This window comes from Lithobates pipiens, unplaced genomic scaffold (genome assembly GCF_037356315.1).
Source record: "Lithobates pipiens isolate NorthernLeopardFrog02 unplaced genomic scaffold, aLitPip1_a1.2 Scaffold_8, whole genome shotgun sequence".
Lineage (NCBI taxonomy): Eukaryota > Metazoa > Chordata > Amphibia > Anura > Ranidae > Lithobates > Lithobates pipiens.
The window spans coordinates 106,926,017-106,947,178 of record NW_027507903.1 but is presented as its reverse complement, the minus strand read 5'-3'; the positions used below and the strand labels follow the sequence as shown (position 1 = coordinate 106,947,178).

General features: G+C 40.1%; 1 protein-coding gene across 4 annotated transcripts in view; it reads right to left on the bottom strand.

Annotated features, from left to right (window-relative positions):
• Positions 1-1,278: 1,278 nt before the first annotated feature.
• The window catches only part of SNX22 (sorting nexin 22), a 31,466-nt gene continuing 11,582 nt past the window's right edge, over positions 1,279-21,162 (bottom strand). Inside the window, exons 2-8 of one of the 4 annotated variants that reach the window (XM_077472798.1) lie at positions 17,015-17,198; positions 15,057-15,140; positions 13,625-13,729; positions 12,406-12,500; positions 9,638-9,670; positions 5,129-5,196; positions 1,279-2,141 (exon numbers count right to left, since the gene is read on the bottom strand). In XM_077472798.1, the coding sequence (XP_077328924.1) occupies positions 2,029-2,141; positions 5,129-5,196; positions 9,638-9,670; positions 12,406-12,500; positions 13,625-13,729; positions 15,057-15,140; positions 17,015-17,098 (582 nt within the window). In that variant the 5' untranslated portion in view covers positions 17,099-17,198 and the 3' untranslated portion in view covers positions 1,279-2,028. Of the gene's footprint in view, positions 2,142-5,128; positions 5,197-9,637; positions 9,671-12,405; positions 12,501-13,624; positions 13,730-15,056; positions 15,141-16,505; positions 16,834-17,014; positions 17,199-21,162 lie in introns of those variants that run through there. The other 3 variants (XM_077472800.1, XM_077472799.1, XM_077472801.1) reach the window with 3 other exon arrangements.

The following is a 21,162-nucleotide window of genomic DNA, read 5'->3' as shown; positions in this document are numbered from 1 at the left end:
CATGGTTAGGATCTTTTCAGAGCTTCGACTTTTTTTTTTTTTAAGGAATGGAGGCTTATCTCATTTTCATGCATGTGGTACAATCCAAAAAAGAAACCTTAATTTAAACATCTGTGGGAAGCTAATTTGTAAAATGTACCGTTCAGTACGCAGGTACTGCTGTATCTCACAATAAAAAACAAAAAAGTAGCTTGTAAAAAAAGAAAAACAAAGGTCCCGACAATCCAAAAAGAGTCCTTCCTCAGACTTGTCCTTGGTTCTTAGGCCCCTTTCACACATGCTGTCCATTTTTCATCCATCCGTTCATGGATGAAAAATGATCATCAATGCATCTCTATGGAAAAACTAATGTAATTGAATGATCATCCATTTATATCCACAGCCATCACTCTATTTTTCTTTTGTTTAAAAAAAGGGTCGGCCGAAAAATGGATGTAAACTGACAAATGGTCAGTTTTTCCATCCGTTTTTGCATTGGTAGTGGGTGTAAAAAAAACTGATGAGCACTGATGAATACTTCATCCGTTTTGAAATGACTGAACTCATGAAATTTAACAGTCCGCATGTGTAAAAGGGGCCTAATGCACATAAAGCTGACCATAGACTATGCAGTTGTATTGTACAATCTATTTCAGATTTACCATCAACTGTGTAGTGCAAGGGTTTGCCTGGCTTGATACTAATTTAATAGACCAGTGATGCCAGACCTTGACACCCCAGATGTTTTGGAACTACATTTCCCATGATGCTCAACTACACGATGGGAAATGTAGTTCCAAAACATCTGGGGTGCCAAGGTTCACCATCACTGGAATAGACTGTTAGGACGGACCTTATATTATAAAGTTGTGGTAAATCAAAAGGTTGAGCAATCAAGTTATAAGTGGCTGTTCATCTTAAGGCTCTTTTGATACCACCAGCAGTATTTACCACCCTGAATGGGGATTTTGCATTTGATGGGCTCGCAGCTATGGTCACTTCCATGGTGTTCTCTTGGCACTTAGCTAAAGTCTTGACTTTGAAATAAAGGTCCATAGTTCTGCAGAACCTTTGAAGGAACCTGTAAGGACAGACACAGTGAAACTGCCATTGCTCCAAATCTCACATATTTGGGTTGTCTCTGACTCCCATGGGAAACAAAGTACTAACTATTCCACATGATTCAGATTGTGTTTCTTTTAAGCATTGTCTGGATAATACCACATCAAGTGTGTGCACAGTAAGGTTGCACAATGAGACAATTGTGAAAGAAGACAAGATTATATCTATAAGACTTAATAAGGACAATCTGTATATTTTATTGTTTTATGAAAACAACAAAAGTTGTGCACATTATGGGCCTTGTCATCATTATGATCCTGTCTGTGGTGTCCACTCGCCGACAACAGGGACACCAAAGAGAGCACTGACTGGCTCCTATGGTGTCGCTCCATTGCTTGACAAAAACTGTGAAACTCCAAAGGAAAACTGATAGAGCTGATAGATGCTGGTTCACCCAGTGAGGGAGCGATGCCACAGGAGCAGGCCAGTGTCACTCAACTAAAGATCTTGTTGTTGGTAAGTTGCCCCAATTACAAGATTACCAATATGACATGGGCCTAAGAGGAAAACATGTTCAGTTTTATAAATATTTAGAAACACGCCAGCATCCTGTAGACTTTGGTCCACCTTGAATAAACCATGTTCTGAATTGTAACAACTAGGTTATGCAGTGTACATTATGGAATAATCACACAAGTCTCTCCTCACAATCTGGAAATTTGCATTATGTATTATACAGTTGTCCTGATTGCTTATCCCGGACAAAGTCCCATGCAGTAGATGTGCCATGATTCAGAAAGTGTTTACCCAAATCACTGGTCCCCATTAGTAACAGCAAATCTTTCTCCTGGCAGTCCTGGTAGGGTGTCCATCTGCAGAAGCAGCTTCTCCTTATGACCTCTCACAAATCCACTCAATCTTACACAGTTTCCCAATCTAAAGCACCATATGAAAACGAATGAGTGCTGTAGCACGGTCAGGCTATGATCATTGCACATGTGAATTTGTTGGGAGTGCATGCTTAACTGTAGATAGCTTCTTATGATTCTGCTGGTACAGCCCTCGGAGAACTCCCTGTAAAATGATGTCCTCAAGCATATCTGTCATGGAGGAAAGCGTAACACTTTAATCATAAATTTGTATTTTGTTGAATATTAACAACATGTAGTTAGCTGTATATCAATGTACTAACAATTGGATGGTTATTGCTAGTAGTAATTTATATATTATAACACATTTTAAATATTATGAAATGTTTATACCAATAGTATAAGTGTGGTTGCTGGACCTATAATCAGCTAATAGTCTGGAAATAGTCATGGGTTCACGCAATACATATGACATTCTTGTGTTTTAAATACTTCCAAATGGTAGCAGTTAGGCTGAGCTTGTTGGATTATAGAGCGCCTCATATATGAATGCATGAATGAAATACTTGTATAGCGCACAATGCGAACTGAATCGCCTCTAGGCGCTGCATATACAGATGCATATACAGGAATACTGTGGTGGAAGCTCAACATACACAAGGAAAAACAAAAGGGTATTGTGTGAGCACTGACTGAACATCAAACTAGGATATTAATATTTGTCCTAACGCCTACATCAAAAAAAGTAGGTACGTTTCCTTGGTCTGCGGACCAGCAGTCTTCAGCTACGCTTGAATGTGGCCCCAAATTACTGCTTATCTGCGCAATCAATTGTACCTTGGCTATATCTGTGCACTCTTTTCTATAACATTGTCTGTATTCTGATAATATTCAATAGGAATGTATTGAAAGAAAAAACAAAAAAACGTAAGTAGCCATAAAAAACAAAACAAATGCACAGTTGTTGCAGTCAAGTGTCGTCTATGAATTCTCTTGGACAGCAGAATAAGGTATCTAATTACTCATTATAGCCAACAACTCCACTTTTATTTTCACTTTCTCTTCCCCAATTTTTGATGTCTGTGTTTTCTATATAGTGTAACTTGCTACTATTCAGAGTGAAATTTCAGGCAAACTGTGAAATACATCTATAGCATATGTAAACTGTTTTAATTACTGAAGGATTTATAATTTCTACATGAATCATCTGCCCTTTATCAAGAAGGCCATGGGCAGGGAATGCTAGGAGGTGTTTTTCAAAGTGATTTATAATCAAACTAAAGTATAGAGACATTGATGGGTGAGTGTTTTGAAAATTAAAAAATTATTAACTAGCATTTTTGGTTTGTGGTGCTCAGATGAAGTGTACTGTTTTAGAATTAACCACTTCAGCCCCGGAAGGATTTACCCCCTTAATGATCAGGCTATTTTTTGCATTACGGCACTGCGTCGTTTTAACTGACAATTGCGCGGTGATGCAACACTGTACCCAAACAAAATGAATGTCCTTTTTTTCCCACAAATAGAGCTTTTGCGCTATAAACAAAAAAAGACAGAAAATTTTGAAAAAAAGAACAATATTTTTTACTTTTTGCTATAATAAATATCCCAATGTCTAAACTGTCCCTCTAGCTGGTGTCCAGACCCCCAAGTCCTCTACTCTATGTGGGTGACTTTAATACCATTTTAGATCCTGCTATGGACCGCTTGGGGGGTGGTGGCAGACCCTTCCCCTCATTTGTAGACTGGACACAGGTTTATGGTCTCATGGAGGTATGGCGCTGGAAACATCCAGATGTGTGCCAGTATTCCTGCCACTCGGACTCTTTCCACACGATGCCTCGAATTGACATGGAGTTTGCCACAATGGACACCTTTCCCATTTTCTCTGCTGTTTCCTATTTGCCACGTCTTTTATTATCCTGGTGTACACTGTTGCTAAATTTGCACTAATAGGTGTGTCTGAACCGCATATTTATGTATCTAACTACAGTGTGCAGTTTATACATCATCTTCTGTTTATTGACTGTAAGAGCGTACTGCTTGTTACTGTATACTAATGACCAACCCAATTTTGTTCTGTTGTTTTTCTTTTTGTATGCTGGTTTGTCCTGAAACTTAATAAAAATATCTTAAATAAATAAATCAATATTCCCAAAAAAAAATATTTTTGGCTTGCGTGAAAGTTATAGCATCTACAAAATAGGGGATAGATTTATGAAATTTTTATTATTTATTTTTTTACTAGTAATCACTGATTTTTAGGGGGACCGGGACATTGCGGCAGACAGATTTGACACTTTTTTGGGACAAGTGACATCTATACAGCGATCAGTGCTATAAAAATGCAATAATTACTATATAAATTACACTAGCAGGGAAGGGGTTGACATTAGGGGGCGATCAAGGGATTAAGTGTGTCCTAGGGAGGCATTTCTAACTGGGGGGGGGGGGAGTAGACTGACGGTAAATACAGAGAGATCGCTGTTCCTAATCACTTGGAACAGACGATCTCTCTACTCCACCGACAGAACGGGGATCTGTTTGTTTACATTGACCGATCCCTGTTCTGGCTCTCTGTGGAGCGATCACCGATGGCTGGCGGAAATCGAGGCTGCCAGCCATGTGCATCGGCTCCGGCGCCGTGCATGCACCTGCTATAACTATTACATGAATTGCCATACCGGTACAGCAATCTGCACAATATAGCCGACCTGGCGCCGTATATCGGCAATGTCTGGTTAGCAAGTGGTTATAGGCTATTTTTTTTTACATTTTGGATAGAGTAAGGAAAGATTATAAACTCATCAGTTTTTTATTTTTTTTTATTTTATGTCATCTGTGTACCATTGGGGAGATTTTCCTTCACTTCCTGTCCCACAGCTAAAACAGAAAGTGAGAGTAAATCCGACCAAAGTGGGGTAATCCCAGGGTGTCAATAAGGTCACCAGAACTAGTGTCCCTATTGGAAGATTTGCCTTCTATTACAGTTCTGGTGTCTCGTTTACTTTCACTTTCAATGATAATGGTTAACAGGACAAATAGAGAGGGGGAATCTCCTTAACAGACAGCCATAAGGACTGTCAAGTCTTCTAATCCCTCACCATTCTATCCAAAAAAATAAAAAATGTTTTGCTTTTAGTTATACTTTAATAAGAATGACTGTAAATGCTTACCAACCAATTTGAAAACACTTTGATATCATAGTTGTAACTTACCTGTATCTGGAGGTAAAATGTACAGGTCCTTGTAAAATCCTACCACCGCTTTATGTGCCAACTGGGAACTGTTAGGAAAACATAGCATTTCAAGGATGCGTTTAACATCAGAGACCGGAGGTGTAAATACAGGTCATGCGACCCCATAACCCACCGCCCCTCTCTGTCATTGATATTAACAAGGATAAGGATAGGTCAAGGATAGGTAGCAGGAGAACTGTCAGCATAGTAAGTACATTGCTAGGAAACAGAGCTGTGGATACATGTTGTCAGGGATTAATTTTCCAGCTAACCATCCTGTCCAGAGTAGCAGGACCTCAGTGTAAGTTCTAAGCCATTCTATTGGCACAGCAAGCAATTGCTAAAAAAAAGGTGGCATATAGTTGTAGACCATCACAATATTTTATAATAGGACATATTTGTAAGTACTCCTGCACATCTCTATAACCCAAAGGCCTCGTGCACACTGGGTGTAAAAAATGCTGGTTGGCTGGTGTTTTTTTTTTTTTTCTGCCTTTAAATGCCCCTCTATGTTAGCCTGTGTATCCATGCACACGTTTAGATGCTAAAATACTTGCGTGTTCAGGAGAGGAGAGTTTGAGCAGAAAAAATGTTTGATGTACCTAAAATAGTGTAAATGCATCTAAAGGTTAACAGCATTTAGCATTTGAGAGTTCTCTCATTCCAATGGCCAGAATAAAATAATATTCTGGCCAAACACTTGATGCACCTAAACATGCCCAAATGTGCTTGCAAAACATGACTTTAAGGCTCCATGCACACTGGAGCTCATAAACAGCCGTTTTTTGGAGTTTGGGCGTTTTTTGTTTTTTTAACAGCCCATAAACTCCAATCTATGTTATCCTAACGTGCATTAATAAGCGTTCTTTTTTTTCAATGCATTGTGGGAGTTTGGGAATGCATTGTGGGATTTTTGGAGTGTCCTCTGTGTATTTTTATTAAAAACGTCCATAAACGCTAAAACATGCACATAAACGCTAGTATAAAACACTGTTAAAAGCGTGGAGCCTTAAGTCCCATACACACTATCAGATTTCCTGCTGATTTTTTCCTTCAGATTTACCAAAACCACATAATATGAGGTCAAACCTTAGGAGTTTCAATTTGTATGCAGGGCCCTTGCACTACATGGTTTTGGTAAGTCTGAAGACAACAATCAGCAGAAAATCTGATGTGAAAATTAAAATCTGAACTGTGTTTTTTTTCCTGCCAGGAACAAAGTTGTTCAGAGGAGCTGAGAAAACACCCCGTGTGCATGAGAGCTGAAACAAAATTTTTTTTTTTTAGAACTACAAACAGCTGTTGGTTTTTTCGGAAACACATTGGGATCTATTTATAGCCTAAGGATGACTGTTCAAGAAAGAAAGAGGTAGCCCCTGGAAGTCGCACATCTAAGATGTCCTAGAGAGGGGACGACTCGTCATGCGACTTTGCAGTCCCGAGTCACACAAGCGCCAAAGGGGCCTAAAACAGCATACAATGATTTGCAAATGTAAAAAAAAACATATTTTATTCACAAAAGTAAATATAAAACATATCAAAATGTTTAACCATGTCAATACCAGGCACTGTCCCTGCCCAGGACAATTTTCAGCTTTCAGAGCTGTCACAGAGCGGTCATACAACATTGTACCCAAACTAAATTCTTATAATTTTCTTCCCACAAATAGAGCTTTCTTTTGGTGGTATTTGATCACCACTGGGTTTTTTTTAATTTTTTGCTTAAAAAATGAAAAAAGATTGAAATCTTTGTAAAAAAAGTTTTTCTTTGTTTCTGTTATAAAATTTTGTTTTCTCCTTCACTGACTTACAAGAATATGTTTGTATAACAAACATACACAAATATTAATTGTTTTATCAGACAAATGCTTTGTAAAGATACCCAGAAAATCCCTGGTAGCCCTTTTAGACCCCTTTCACACCAGGGCGTTTTGCAGGCGCTATAGCATTAGAAATAGCGCCTGCAAAACGCCCTAAAGAAGCTGCACCATTGTGTGTAGTGTGAAAGCCCGAGGGCTTTCACACTACAGCAGTGCGCTGGCAGGACGTCAGAAAAAAGTCCTGCCAGCAGCTTCTTTGGAGCGGTAAAGGAGCGCTGTGTTTATCGCTCCTCCACTGCTGCTCCCCATTGAAATCAATGGGGCAGCGCTGTAATACCGCCGGCAAAACGCCGCTATTGCGGCGTATTGCCGGTGGTTTTAACCCTTTCGTGGCCGCTAGCGGGGGTAAAAGCGCCCCACTAGCGGCCGAAATGCGCTAATAAAAATAGCGGCGTTTTACCGCCCACGATATCGGCGGTGTGTTGTTAAAGGGGTCTAATTCCTATCCTGAATAATACATTGTCTGAGTAAAGTGAAATTACACATTTTGCCACCAGATGGAGCATTAGTTAAACACACAAAAGACCTGCCATGCAATATAGCTAGCCTTAAACTGAACCTGTGCTTTGGCTAGGCAGGGCACCTCTACTTTGGTGGTCATTTGGAAGCATTACCTTTTATATCGGGAGCCTGATGGAAGAACATCTCAGTACACAGTGGTTAGTAGAGAGAATGCCCCTTACATTGGAGGTCAGTGAAGAAAATGCCCATTATACTGGGGGTCAGTTTGAGAAAAAAGGCCTCCTTACAGACAGCTAAAAAGATCTTTAGTCTCATTATTAACCTGCCAGAGAGACAACAAGAAGTGTTCCATGGGTCCTGCCTCTGTCATATGACATCAATGCCATTAATTATGCAAGAATCATTAAGGTAGGAGATTAATCCTCCCAAATTGCCTGCACATCGAAAATGCATCCCCTCTAAAGCTTGCCCGAGGAATGACCCACAACCATTGCTTCAACCTTTATACACCAATGGACGAAATCTTTCAAGCCCTGCAAAGCAGCCCTCACACACATTTGGCCAAGATTCCTTAGGCTAAAATGAAAGATCCATCAACAGATTTTCTTTTAGGCTGTAGTCACACAGCAATGGAGAACTGCCTCCGCAGTTCACCGATAATATTGTGGTCATTACTTACATTGTATCATGGTCTCTATATAAGAATCTAAGCTTTAGTGTACTTCTGCACAGTGGCCAATCTTTGTTTTGTATCATAAAATGCTGTATTGTACCAAGGACATTTTTATAAATAGCTTGTGAGCAAGGTGCTTTTTTCCTGCGGTATCAGACTATTTTGTATTGTTACATCTATGTGTGTTTTTTTTTTTTTATATATAAAGCACTGCATATACTGTGTGATGCTTTACAATATAGCATTATATTAACGCCTGCATAATAATTTGATTCCTTGTTCTTGAACTACTTCAGTGGCTGCAAAAACTTGTTTTGTTCAGCCAACTCCAAACCTCCCTCCTAAAAAAGGGAGGGGAGGGGTGGAGCTTGGGAGACGAGGTAATGGTGGGTGGTGCGTAGGACAAAGGACAGGAGAGTATCAGCACCTCTTTTTAGATAAAAAAAAAAAAAATCCTGGTTCTACTGATGATTAAAGAGGAAGTAAACCCCTTCAAACCACTTTGACCTACAGGTAAGCCTAGATTAAGGCTTACCTGTAGGTCCAAGCAATATCTCCTAAACCTATATGGTTTAGGAGATATTTGCCCGAAAATGGGCACCGCTGTCTACGGCGCATGCGCCGTAGACAGCGGCGCGCAGGCGCACTAAATGCGGCAGTTCCAAGAATGGATTTGCCTAATTTGTCGACTCCCGCGCGCATGCGCGGGAGTGACGTCATCGCGGCTTCGCCGAATGGCAGCGGCGGAGCTGCGAGACGCGACTCCCGTGCGCATGCGCGGAAGTGACGTCATCGCGGCTTCGCCGCTGTCATTGGTCGGAGCTGCGAGACGCCACCAGCAAGATGGATGCGGCGGACTACAGGGATCAGCGGCGACTTCGCTGGCTCCTGTGTCAGGTAAGTGACACATAATGAGCTACTATGCGATGCATAGTAGTCCATTATGCTTTACCTTTGCAGGGAAAAAAAGAGGAAGTAAACCCATCAGGGTTTACTTCCTCTTTAAGAGGTTTATACAGCCCACAAATAACAGACCTAAAATATATTGAGAGGGCAATATGTGTGTTAATGGTCAGAAAATATGCAAGTATGACCTGGATTGGTTGTTAATTATTCAAAATAAATGTTAGGCTGCCCATACATTATACAGTTTTCTTGCTAATTTTTCCTTTAGATTCACCAAAACCATATAATATGAGGTTAAACCTAAACACTTCCAATTTGCATGCAATCAGACAGGCCCTTGCACTATATAGTTGAAGGTAAATCTGAAATTGAATAAGAAAATTGTATAATGTATGGCCAGCTTTACTAACTGAAGGCCAATCAAAAACAGACATGCCTATCCTACAAGTGTTATATGTACTTAAACAGAGCAAATATTAACAGCTGATGTCATGAGGGAAAAAAATCACAACTTGAAAAACTGGTCAGCCATTCAGTGCATGAACTAAGACACAGAATAGTGCGTACCTGTTCTCTTCTGAAGTGAAATCTGTCACTGATCTGGAGAAAAGAAAACACTTCTATTAATTGGTCATTTTTGCAAAGCACTAAAGTAAATCCAAGCTTGTTTCTCTAACCTGAGAGCCCCTGAGAAGTTTTCGTTTATAGAACCTGTGTTCATCATAGGTCACTGATTTTGCCTTTGTTTGAGCAAAATCAATACATATACACTTGTACACAAGCACCGTATTCAGGGCTGATGTTAGCGTACCAAATGGAGAGACAATCTGTGGCACACATAAGGCCCCTTTCACACGATCGGCCTACAAAAATCCGCCTGTCCATTTTTCAGGCGGATCTGAGCGGGCCACCCATTGGCTTGTGTAGGCAGGCGGATGTCAGTGGAGAAGTGTCCGCTGACACCCGCCTGCCATCCGATCCGACAAGATCCGTTCAAAACAGACAGATGGCGACATGTTCGCCATCCTTCCAGCGGATCGGATGAAAACAGGCAGTCTCTCCGTTTTCATCCAATTTTGCCATAGAGGACAACGGAGGTCGGACAAGTCCATCCCTGCACAGTGAGCAGAGACGGACCTGTCATCCGTCGGCTCAGCGAGGATCACTGAGCGATCTCCTGCTGAGCTAGCGGAGTCCTCTGAGCAGATCCACCCCGTGTGAAAGGGGCCTTACCAAATGAAATGTGATCACCAGTTCTGGGAGTCAGTACAATGGATTGCACTGCTAACTGTTTACTAAAAAAAAAAAAAAAAAACAGTAAACTGGACTTTGAACATTTTGTATCTTCAGGATGCAGGATTTTAGGTAGAAAAGGAGAAAATGTCAAAATGGAACAAACCTGCTGAGCTTACACCCTAGAAGAGGCAGTATTACAAGTAAATATGTCTGCGCAGCTTCTCATTTATCCAGGTCATGATAGTAGTAGTTAGTCACATTCACCTGGACCATGGCTTTTTCTTATATTCCCGCACCGGTTTCAGGGTATACACCCCAAAGTGATAGCCATTTTGTCTGAGAAAGCTCTCATTTATCAAGGTTGTGGTATATCTAGTAGTCACATACAGCTGAACTAGCTACTAATGAAGAAATGACTTGGATAAGCTACGAAGAATGTCCAGTTGAAAGTGGTTGTAAACACTGGAATGCCTTGTACACACAGTCGGACATTCCGATGACAAAATCCGTCTGATTTTTTCCCGACGGATTTTGGCCCAAACTTGTCTAGCTTACACACGGTTGCACAACGACGGGACTATAAAGAGGCCAGTAGCCAATAGCTTTTGTCTCGTAATTTATTCTGAGCATGCGTGGCACTTTCTGCGTCAGAACTGTCTACACACAATCGGAATTTAAACAATTGGATTTTGTTGACTGAACATTTTAGATCCAAAATCTCAAACGTGTGTCAGAAATTCTGACAGAAAAAGTCAGATGGAGCCCACACACGATCGGAATTTACGACAACACAAGCCAATCGCACACATTTACTTGTAGGTACTGTAAATATCTCTTAAACCTGCACGGTTTAGATGATATTTATCATATACGCTTGCGTCAATGTCATCGGTACATGTGCACAGAGGAAACGGCTCGCTCATGACGTTTCTTCAGCAGCCATGCCTGGTGGTGCAGGAGTGATGTCATTGTGGCTCTGGCCAATCACAGCGCCGGAGCCCGCGAACCCGGAAATAACTCCGGGAGACATGTTGTCATTATGCCTTTGTCTTGCAGGGTTTTTTTTTAGGGTTTACAACCATTTAAATGTGACTAACTACCACTAGATATAAAAGTTATTATATTTGCCACTGTCATATCATAGTGCCATATAAACTTGAGTGTTGTGTTCTCAAAGTCCATGTGTCTATAAATAAAATATTGAATAAAAATATAAATATATCATTCAATGCTACATGCAATGCCACTATAGTGTATTTAAAGAGTATGTTGTACCTACAGAATTATTTACTCATTCAAAAGCACTGTGTGTTTGGGGACTTTTTTTTTTTACATTTCTTGAGGGGCCAGTACTCTTAAAGTGTACCCCTGGAAATAGTAAGCTAGTTGGTAGTCAAGATGGCAGATGTTTTGGGTTTCTTGGCTTAGTTTTAGATCCCAGGGTCCTCTATACAGAGAACTCTAACTACAGCCCGCATGGCCACCAGGTAGCCTCCTTTTATGGCCTAAAGCTGGCCATAGATGATGTGAATCTTAACCAGTTCACCATAGACCAGCTGAGATTCAAACCATATGATTGTACTCAAGCAATCGATCAACTTGGGTACAACCAGGCTGTCTGATTTTTCCCACCATCAACACCGACTGTGTTGATGGAAGAAACAAGCAATTTTTATTTTTTGCCAACCTTTCAGACTTTACGGACCACTAAACGCACAAGTGTGAATCCCGCCAACCACTAACATGAATTTTACATGCCTTATACACCCTTCTTCACTTCCCAATTTCTGAAGTACTCCCAGTGCCTCCCTCTGAGTTCACAGGAGCCAGAACTACAGAGGAGGCATAGGGTATCAATGTGCACTGATAGTAAGGACACCACAATGTTGATTTGCGGCAGAACCCCTGGGGACCACCAAAATAGTCTCATAAACCATCAGTGGACCGCAGACCACTGGTTGGTGACCGCTGGTCTAAAGCATGTGGTTTCTTTGAGCAGCCACACCAAGCCTACACCAATGTTCCCTAATTTAAGATTGCTTCTAAAGAGTGCCTGTGCTGGGAATTAACATGCTTAGCTCTTCATAAAATGTACTCACTGGAAGCTGCAGTTCTTTTTGCTTTGTGGGAAATGTTTCAGCTTCAGGAAATCTAACAACTCTTTTGGAACCTCTTTGTTGAACCAGATCACCCCCTGAAAGAAAAACGATAAACCTGTGTAGAATCTGACACAATTACATTTAGCGTAACCATTAAGTTAACGTCACAAAGATGTCATGTTATACTTCTCTATCCCACACTCTGTGAAGAATCCACACTCCAAAACTGCTTATTTCCTTACAATAGAATTTTCTGTATTTAATTTAAAGAAAGAAAAACGTCCCCAGGTTCCATCTTCCCCTGTATCTAACTAGTGCAGGCAAGCTAGTACTGTTTGATAGGATGGTGTAGAAGACATATAATATGTGTCAGTAGATAACATTCTCTCGTCCCACCCAAATGGCTATTTTGTCAGCTCCCTTTCTCTACAAACCCTGATAATGAATTCTGCATAACATTACACCTTTCCACCCGATAGTATTAACTCTTTATACACACACAGCTGTACCACAGGATGCCATAACATGAGTTTCTTTTTCTAAGAACATCATTATCTGAAGGCTAACGTGTTTCAAATCATTTATCAGAAATTACGTGAACACATTTATTTTCTGTTCTTCCTCAATGACACCAAATGCTATTTAAACTCCCTGTTTTCAGTTCCTTTCCAGTACTAGCCTCTTCCACATAGAAGGCCACGCTGTACAGTAAGAGCATCCCAGGTCTCTTCCTCTTTCACGCCATAAGACATGATATGAGCCACAAGTAGTTTAGGTAGTAATGTAGCAATAAGCATTAATCATGAAATCAGGAAAAGCCAGACAACAGGTAACAAAGTAAAACTTATTCAGAGAGGGGTAAAGACTGGGCTTTACAGGCCAACAAAGCTAGTACCAGACTGCTTATTGTGTGTGCTCTTAGGCAAGACTTTGATTGGGGTTTTAAGTTCTCTAAGCCACATGCACCAGATCCCATTGGGAGGTGACTGTTTCCAGATTCGAAGAGCAGAACTTAGCTGCAGCTCCCCCCACTGGATGGGTAACAGTACAGGGTGTGGTTAGCAGCTAAGAAGTGTAGTGAAACTGCATTGTGCCATAATGGTGTGAATGATAAGCTGCTAAGAAAGAACGTGGAGAAGGTGTTGCATTAAAGGGAAGAAATAAAAAGCAACACATTTAAAATTGAGGAGGCAGTGGAATCAGTTTGAAGTCTACCCACCTGTATGTAAGCTTCGAGTCCTTGTCGCCGCTGCTCTTGGACCTTAGACATCCAGTTTGGAACTCGCTTGGATGGAAAATCTGGCACCTTGCAGGTCTTCTTCAACTGCAAATACAAAATAATGTATATTATTCACCTGTGGACATGCTCATGCAAAAATGATCTAGATACAAGAGCATAAAGTTATAATGCCACAATATAATCTAATTAATCAGCCTTTCTCAATCAGGGTTCTGTGGAAACCTGGGGTCCCTCCAGAGGTTGCTAGGGATTTCTTAAGCTGTAGCCGATTGACCTTTTATTGGATGGAGCCTGCATAGTTTCGGGGTCAATGACAGAGTCAACTGCATGACACCAAAGATGTCCGCCAGGACAGCTAGCCCCCATTGTAAAGGGAGCATTCTTCCCACAAGCCATCAAAGGAGCATTTTTCCCACTGACTACTAATTGATGTAAGGCAAGGGTTCTCCAAGACCTAAAAATAATTTCAAGGGTTCCGCTGGGGTAAAAAGTTTGAGAAAGGCTGTACTGCATGAATGAATCCAGAGCACCATATTTTTTGTCCAAGTCACTGGTGTTTGTAGAGCACCTACCAAGGTATAGGGTGGAAGTGCAACATTAAAAAATATATATTATAGCAATGCATAATGCAATAGTTTGGTGGCCAAACACACATCTTAGGTGTAGTTCCATGTAATCATAATAACAACATACAAAAGCAGTAGTGGGAGGGGAACCCTAAAAAATAGTCACTTAGCGGGATTAATGCAGCATGTATCCAGACTGAGTAAAAAAAGTATTACAATTTATTTCAATCAAAAACGAAATTCATGTGTACGTATCAAAAAATCGTGTTAGAAAATGACAGCCATCACCACCCCAGATACAATGTTGTCTAAGACTAATACAATGATTAAAAAACGTCACAACTGGCCACATGTAGGACTGGCTGATCAGGATGTGAATACTTCGCTAAATCTGTCAGTCCGCCTAAGCTCCCTCTTAAAAAAAAAAAAAAGAGTGGAGTCAGTACTTTGTATAAGGTGCTAAGGTGCATATTTTTAAGTGGGAGCTTAGGGGGACTGACAGGTTTAGTGAAGTATTCGCATCCTGATCAACCAGCCCTTGTGGCCACTTGTGATGTTTTTTAATCATTGTATTAATCTTAGACAACATTGTCCCTGGGGTGGTGATGGCTGTCATTTAGTAACACTATTTACTTGACACGTACACATGATGAATTTATATATTGATTCAAATAAACCTTAATACTTTTTTACTCAGTCTAGATACATGCCGCATTAGTACCACTAAATAACCACTTTTTAGGGTGGTGCTTCTTTTTTCCCCCTAATGCTTTTGTATGAGGTGAAAGAACATAGAATTTCTAGTGCCTATTTTATCTATCCATAACTAAAAAATGGTCAGTTACCAGTTTATGGAGTGCATGGAATTCGCTGTAACGTCGATCCAAAGAATGTCGGCGGCCATTGAATAAAACATCAATTTTGAAGACCTGGCAAAGAATTACAGCAATAGTAAGAAAATTACAGTATTATGTTTGTTGCTTATAATTCAACATGTATGAGAGTGAGCTGACCACAGAACTGCTGGCACCAGCTGCTCCTAGTGAAGACCACAGGCTGAATAAAACATGTACAAACCCATCCAAGCCACATTCCACAACACCATTGTACATTCCCATGTAACATCAAGTCACTTGTTCTGTGCAGTAAAGGGAAAGGGTTTTGCACTGAGCTAATGGCTCAATGCAGACAAGCATTTCTGCATCATGCGTATGTTGTGCTTTATCATATAAAAGGAACAGAATTATTTGTGGCCTTTGAAAATGAAGGCCTTGTTCACTTATAGTGTCGATTACTAGAGCTGAAAACTTTGGTTGTACAATGACCTTGATTCTAGAACTGATCTTGGTTGCCAAACAATTATTTTAAAAATGCACTGCTTAAAATTGATCAAGCCAAAATTCTGTCAAAACTTGTGTATCACAAATTAAGAAGTGCAACACTAGCTTAACATAATTAGCTTTTTCCAAACCGTGCAAAAACTTAAGAAAAGCAGTACTGCTAGGATGTGACAAGGTAGCTAAGAGTCTCATTTAATAAACCTACCCTGCTTCTGACATCCGATCTCTGCCTTAGGCCACGTCATGCGACAATTGTTAACAAGAGTTTTCTCTATTACTGGCTTTGAGCTAAATGGGCTCCACACCCAATTCCAGCATAACACATACAGGACCTTCTTAAAGCCAGGTTAAAACTGTGGGTATAGAAATGTGTATATGGAGGTTTTCTTTTTTCTCTCTCCCTTTTTCTATTAGTTGAACTAGCACAACATGTGCCTGTTTTTTCAACTTGAATATGTAACTATGTTTAAAATCCCACCAGAGTTTTAAAAATACATAATAACTGTTGGCGCTATAAAAAAAACCCTTTATAATAATAATAATAATAATAATAACTATTTACAAACAAGGTATGGCAAATGAGGATTGGTGAACTATAAGAGAGATTTTATAGACTGACGCTAGTGATCTGTATTTAACTAGCTGGACAGGGGGACATTGTTTGTTTTTTATATATGTACGGTACTTACAATTCCCACAAATGCTACTCAACTACTTGGTGGTTATGGCAAAAGTCCAGAGCAAACCATGGTTCTAATTTAATAACAAAGTACAAGCACAGCTCTCACTGGTCTGACTACTGAAAATTGCTAGTAGCCATTTTTGGATTGATCATTACAGCAATTCATTGAGCACTGCTATTGTTCTGGCACAGCAATGGGATCGTCGCTCTGTAGGGATGATTTCTGAAGAGTAGAGGTATTGCCTGTAACTCCTAAATATTCTCTAACCTACCATGAAAATGAGACATGTCTTTTGTTGCTGGAAACAAAGATACTTTTTAGTTCCAACAAATTAGCTCCTTTGTTTATGACTAAAACTGATACTCGGCGCCGGGTTAGCCAGAGATCTCTATTTATATTTTCTCACTACTCAATGCTTTTTTTGGTAGTCACAAAGACCCTCTTCTCCAGGAAAAGATTACAAAGAGGTGTCCACATGATATACTTGTGTAATCCGTGCCCAAGATACTTGTCATACAAAATTCCCAGATTGGCTGTCCATTAAATGTCATCATATCAGCTCAGCTATTATGTTATCCAAAACTAAAGACTGTGCTCTGTAAAAAAAAAAAAAAAAAAAAAAAAAAAAGCCATCTATGAACGATAGTTTGTACATAAAAATGTTCACAATTATTATTCCCAGGAAATGAGTTTGTAGAGCTGTTTTCTCCCAGATGAATTATCTTGTCGCTTCCCTTTTTTCCCCTCATAATAAATTCTATTATACACAATGTACAGTACATGTGCATTTTTAGTGCTTGGCAGCATCATTGTTATATTTTCTGGCGTTGTCATTTGGAGAACGAACACTCTTGCTTGTTTCATTATCAGGCTCCGCTTCCTTGGTTATGATTTGCTCATCCTCTTTTCATGCTGCCGGTCTAAGGGCCAGTTCACACCACATGCAGTCCAGTGCATTTTTTTTCTGCATCAAAAACACATTAAAAATAGGTTATATGGTGTTCAATGGCATAGTTCACACCAGTGCTTGCAGTTCCAGAAAAAAAGTAGAACATGCTGCATTTTTCCTGCACTGGACTGTGCTGGAACGCTGTAAAACGCATAATAAACGCATCTAAAGGCACCAAAAACACCCTGGAACACATGTGGGAGATGCACTGGACTGCATCAAAAAAGCACTGGAATACATCAAAAATGCACATGCAGAAAAGCATCTGGAATGTATCTGGACTGTGTTTTCTTAACCACTTCAGCCCCGGGCCATTTTGCTGGCTTAAGACCAGACCACTTTTTGCGATTCAGCACTGCGTCACTTTGACTGACAATTGTGTTGTCATGTGACATGGCTCCCAAACAAAATTGACGTCCTTTTTTTCCCCACAAATAGAGCTTTGTTTTGGTGGTATTTGATCACCCCCGTGGTTTTTATTTTTTGCGCTATAAACAAAAATAGAGCGACAATTTTGAAAAAACAAATTGCCCAAGGTATATGATTTCTTGCCATGATCTATTGCAGCATTTTTCAGTCTTGTTATTACTGAAATAACTTCCCGGTTTCAGGGAACCCCTGCTAATAATCACTATATCTACAGCTCATAAGTGTGATGTTCAGTGGGAAGAATGTTCCTTACATTGGTGTTCAGTGGGAGGAATGTGCCATACGTTTGTGGTTAGTAGTAAGAAACTCCTCCCCATTACAGATAGCTATGGCGTCGGTGGTTACTCCTCTGAGAGTCAGAAAGTGTTCATTGCTCAAGGAACCCCTAGCAACCTCTAGAGGAACCCTAGGATTCCACAGGACCCTGGTTGACAAAGGCTGGCCTATAGGAATACCTAGTTCTAGTCCTAGTCCTTGTTCTCAACCCTGGTCTAGAGACATTTGCTTTCTGAAATTAAATTGTGTAGGGTCTGTTTGCTGCCAGCGGTTTTTGATCAGTTTCCCTTGTGGACTACATGAGTACAGCACAGAAATCCTGGTGTATGGCTTCAGGCAGTGAAAAAAGTCAAACAGGACTGTAAAGCAGATGTCTTCACTGTTCTCACTTGATGTCTGCAGTTGCAAAGCAGATGTAGACAAGTTGTATGTAAACAGAGCAATCTTTACACTGCCCTGGAACTATGAAAACAGCCCCCACAGGACAGTGGAAAAGGGCAGACGTCATAGGCTATATTGGCAAACTCATCTGGTATCTCTGGACATACAATATCTCACAAAAGTGAGTACACCCCCACATTTTTGTGAAATGTGGTTTAGACATTAATGGCTGTGTGTTGAGTTATTTTGAGGGGACAGCAAATTTACACTGTTATACAAGCTGTACACTCACTACTTTACATTGTAGCAAAGTGTAATTTCTTCAGTGTTGTCACATGAAAAGATATAATAAAATATTTACAAAAATGTGAGGGCTCACTTTTGAGAGATACTGTATAAATAACCTAATATGTTGTAAAGTATATGTAACCCCTCACCTTGTAAAACAACCCATTCAGTTTAAAATATAATTATTATAACTACCTTTTTTATAGTCTCAGCTGCATAAGAACTGGGGGAAGGAGAAACCAAACTGACCATGCTGTTCTCTCACGCCCAGTGTGGTCAGTTTTTTTTAAATTAGTAAAGCAGAGGGACTGGCAGGATCACAGAGATTTCACATGAAGTGAAGTCAACACAAAGAGAACAGGATACTTTTTCATACCAGTACATAGTACAGCACATATATCCGAAACATGAAATGTTGGGTTTACATATTTTCTTTAACCACTTGCTGACTACCCTATAGCAGTTTTACTGCTACCGGGTGGCAGCTCTGCACAGGATCACGTATATATACATGAGCCTGCACTTCTGCCTGTAAGGAGTGCGCATGCCAGCAAAAGCCCACTTCTGCTGAGATAATTCACAGCAGAAGCTGATCTGCCGGAAAACATTGAGTGCCCAGCACCTGGAGATCATCGGTAAACTACACAGAATTGGGATCTTCCTATGTAAACAAGGCGGATCACTGTTTTGACAGGGGGAAGAGATGGATTCTGTGTTCCTGCAAAGCAGGGACTAGAATCCATTACTTCCCCTATTAAAAGCAGCATCTACAGTACACATAAACACAGGCTGGGCACACAGTTACCGAAACGCCCTAGATGTTAAACCCCTTCCCAGCCAGTGTCATTAGTACAGTGACAGTGCATATTTTTCCGCACTGATCACTGTATTAGTGTCACTGGTTCCCGCAAAGTGTCAGTTAGTGTCCAATTGTCTGCCACAATATCGCAGTCCCACTATAAAATTCATAAATATATCCCATAGTTTGTAGACGCTATAACATTTGCATAAACCAATCAATACGCTTATTGGGATTTTTTTTTACCAAAAATATGTAGCAGAGTACGTATTGGTTTAAATTTATAAAGAAAAAAAATAGATTTTTTTATATTTTTTTTATTGGATGTGTTTTATAGCAGAAAGTAGAAAATATTGTTTTTTTTTTTTTTTCAAAATTGTAGGTCTTTGTTTACAGCAAAAAAAAAACGCAGTGGTGATCAAATACCACCAAAAGAAAGCGCTTTTTGTGGGGGAAAAAAGGACATAAATTAAATTTGGGTACAGTGTCGCACGACTGCGGAGTTCAGTTAAATCTGTTAAAGCCCTTGTACACACAGTCGGACATTCCGACGGAAAATGTCCGATCGGACCATGTTGTCGGATAATCTAACCGTGTGTGGGCTTCATCTGACTTTTTCCTTCGGAAACTCCGACCAACAAAGTTTGAGAGCTCGATATAAAATGTTTCAGACAACATGATCCGATCGGACTTTGTCTGATCGTTTGTAGAGAATTCCGATTGGACAAAGTGCCACGCATGCTCAGATCAAATTCCTAGACAAAAGCTATTGGCTACTAGCCTGAACGTAGTCCCGTCTTAACTAAAGAATGTCATCACGTTACGAACGATCGTGTGTATGCAACACCAGTTTCGGACTAAATCCATCGGAAAAAGTCCGACGGATTTTGTTGTCGGAATGTCCGACCGTGTGTACAAGGGCTTAACGCAGTGCCACATCACAAAAAATGGCCTGGTCATTAAGGGGGGTAAACGGTTAAATGTAACTTTATTTTTTAACCAAAACAATTTCTACCCCATTGTAGGGTGATGATTAATGCGTGTGACATGTAATATTGAAATCATCATTTAACAGGTTAGTTAACTTATCACATATTTTGTTTCTTTTCTTTCTCCTGAAATATAGGCCATCATCATAGTAAAGTAAAAGTAATATGAATTAATTAAATGAATGAATGACAACTGAAAGAAAAGTCATTAATGTATGTAAGTGCTGCTCCCTATACCAGCCAATCAGGAATTAGCTTTCATCTGCATTAGATATTTGAGGCTGCATTCAGACCTCAGTGTTTTCAGCTCATAAAACGCTTGTAAAACGCCTGAAAAAAAGCATGAAAAACGCCCAACAAGCAAAATTCCATTAATTTCAATGGCACCTGTGCACATCTGAGCATTGTCACATGAAGCAAAACTCCTGAAAAATGACCTAAGTTCAAAAAAGAACATAAGCATCTTTGGGGCAGATTACAGGAGTTTTTCTGCCTTTTACATTGGTGACCTGAACAAAATCACGGCAAAAACACAGCAAAACATGCGACTTTGAAACGCTCAGGTGTGAATGCAGCCTCAATGGTTGCTGACAATTCTACTTTTGTCATTTATCATTTTCACAAATTTGTTGTCATGAGTTCAGCTGCAGCTCATTTCCTGTCACATGAATGAGAAGAATAAACGACAGAGGGAACTTACATGCTATTCAGCATCTGAGCATCCAAAGATATTCATGGTATGTTCACGGCATGATAAAGTGTATTCACAGCATCAATCTACATATTATGTATCAGTAATTTGCTGCCAAGAGGTCTG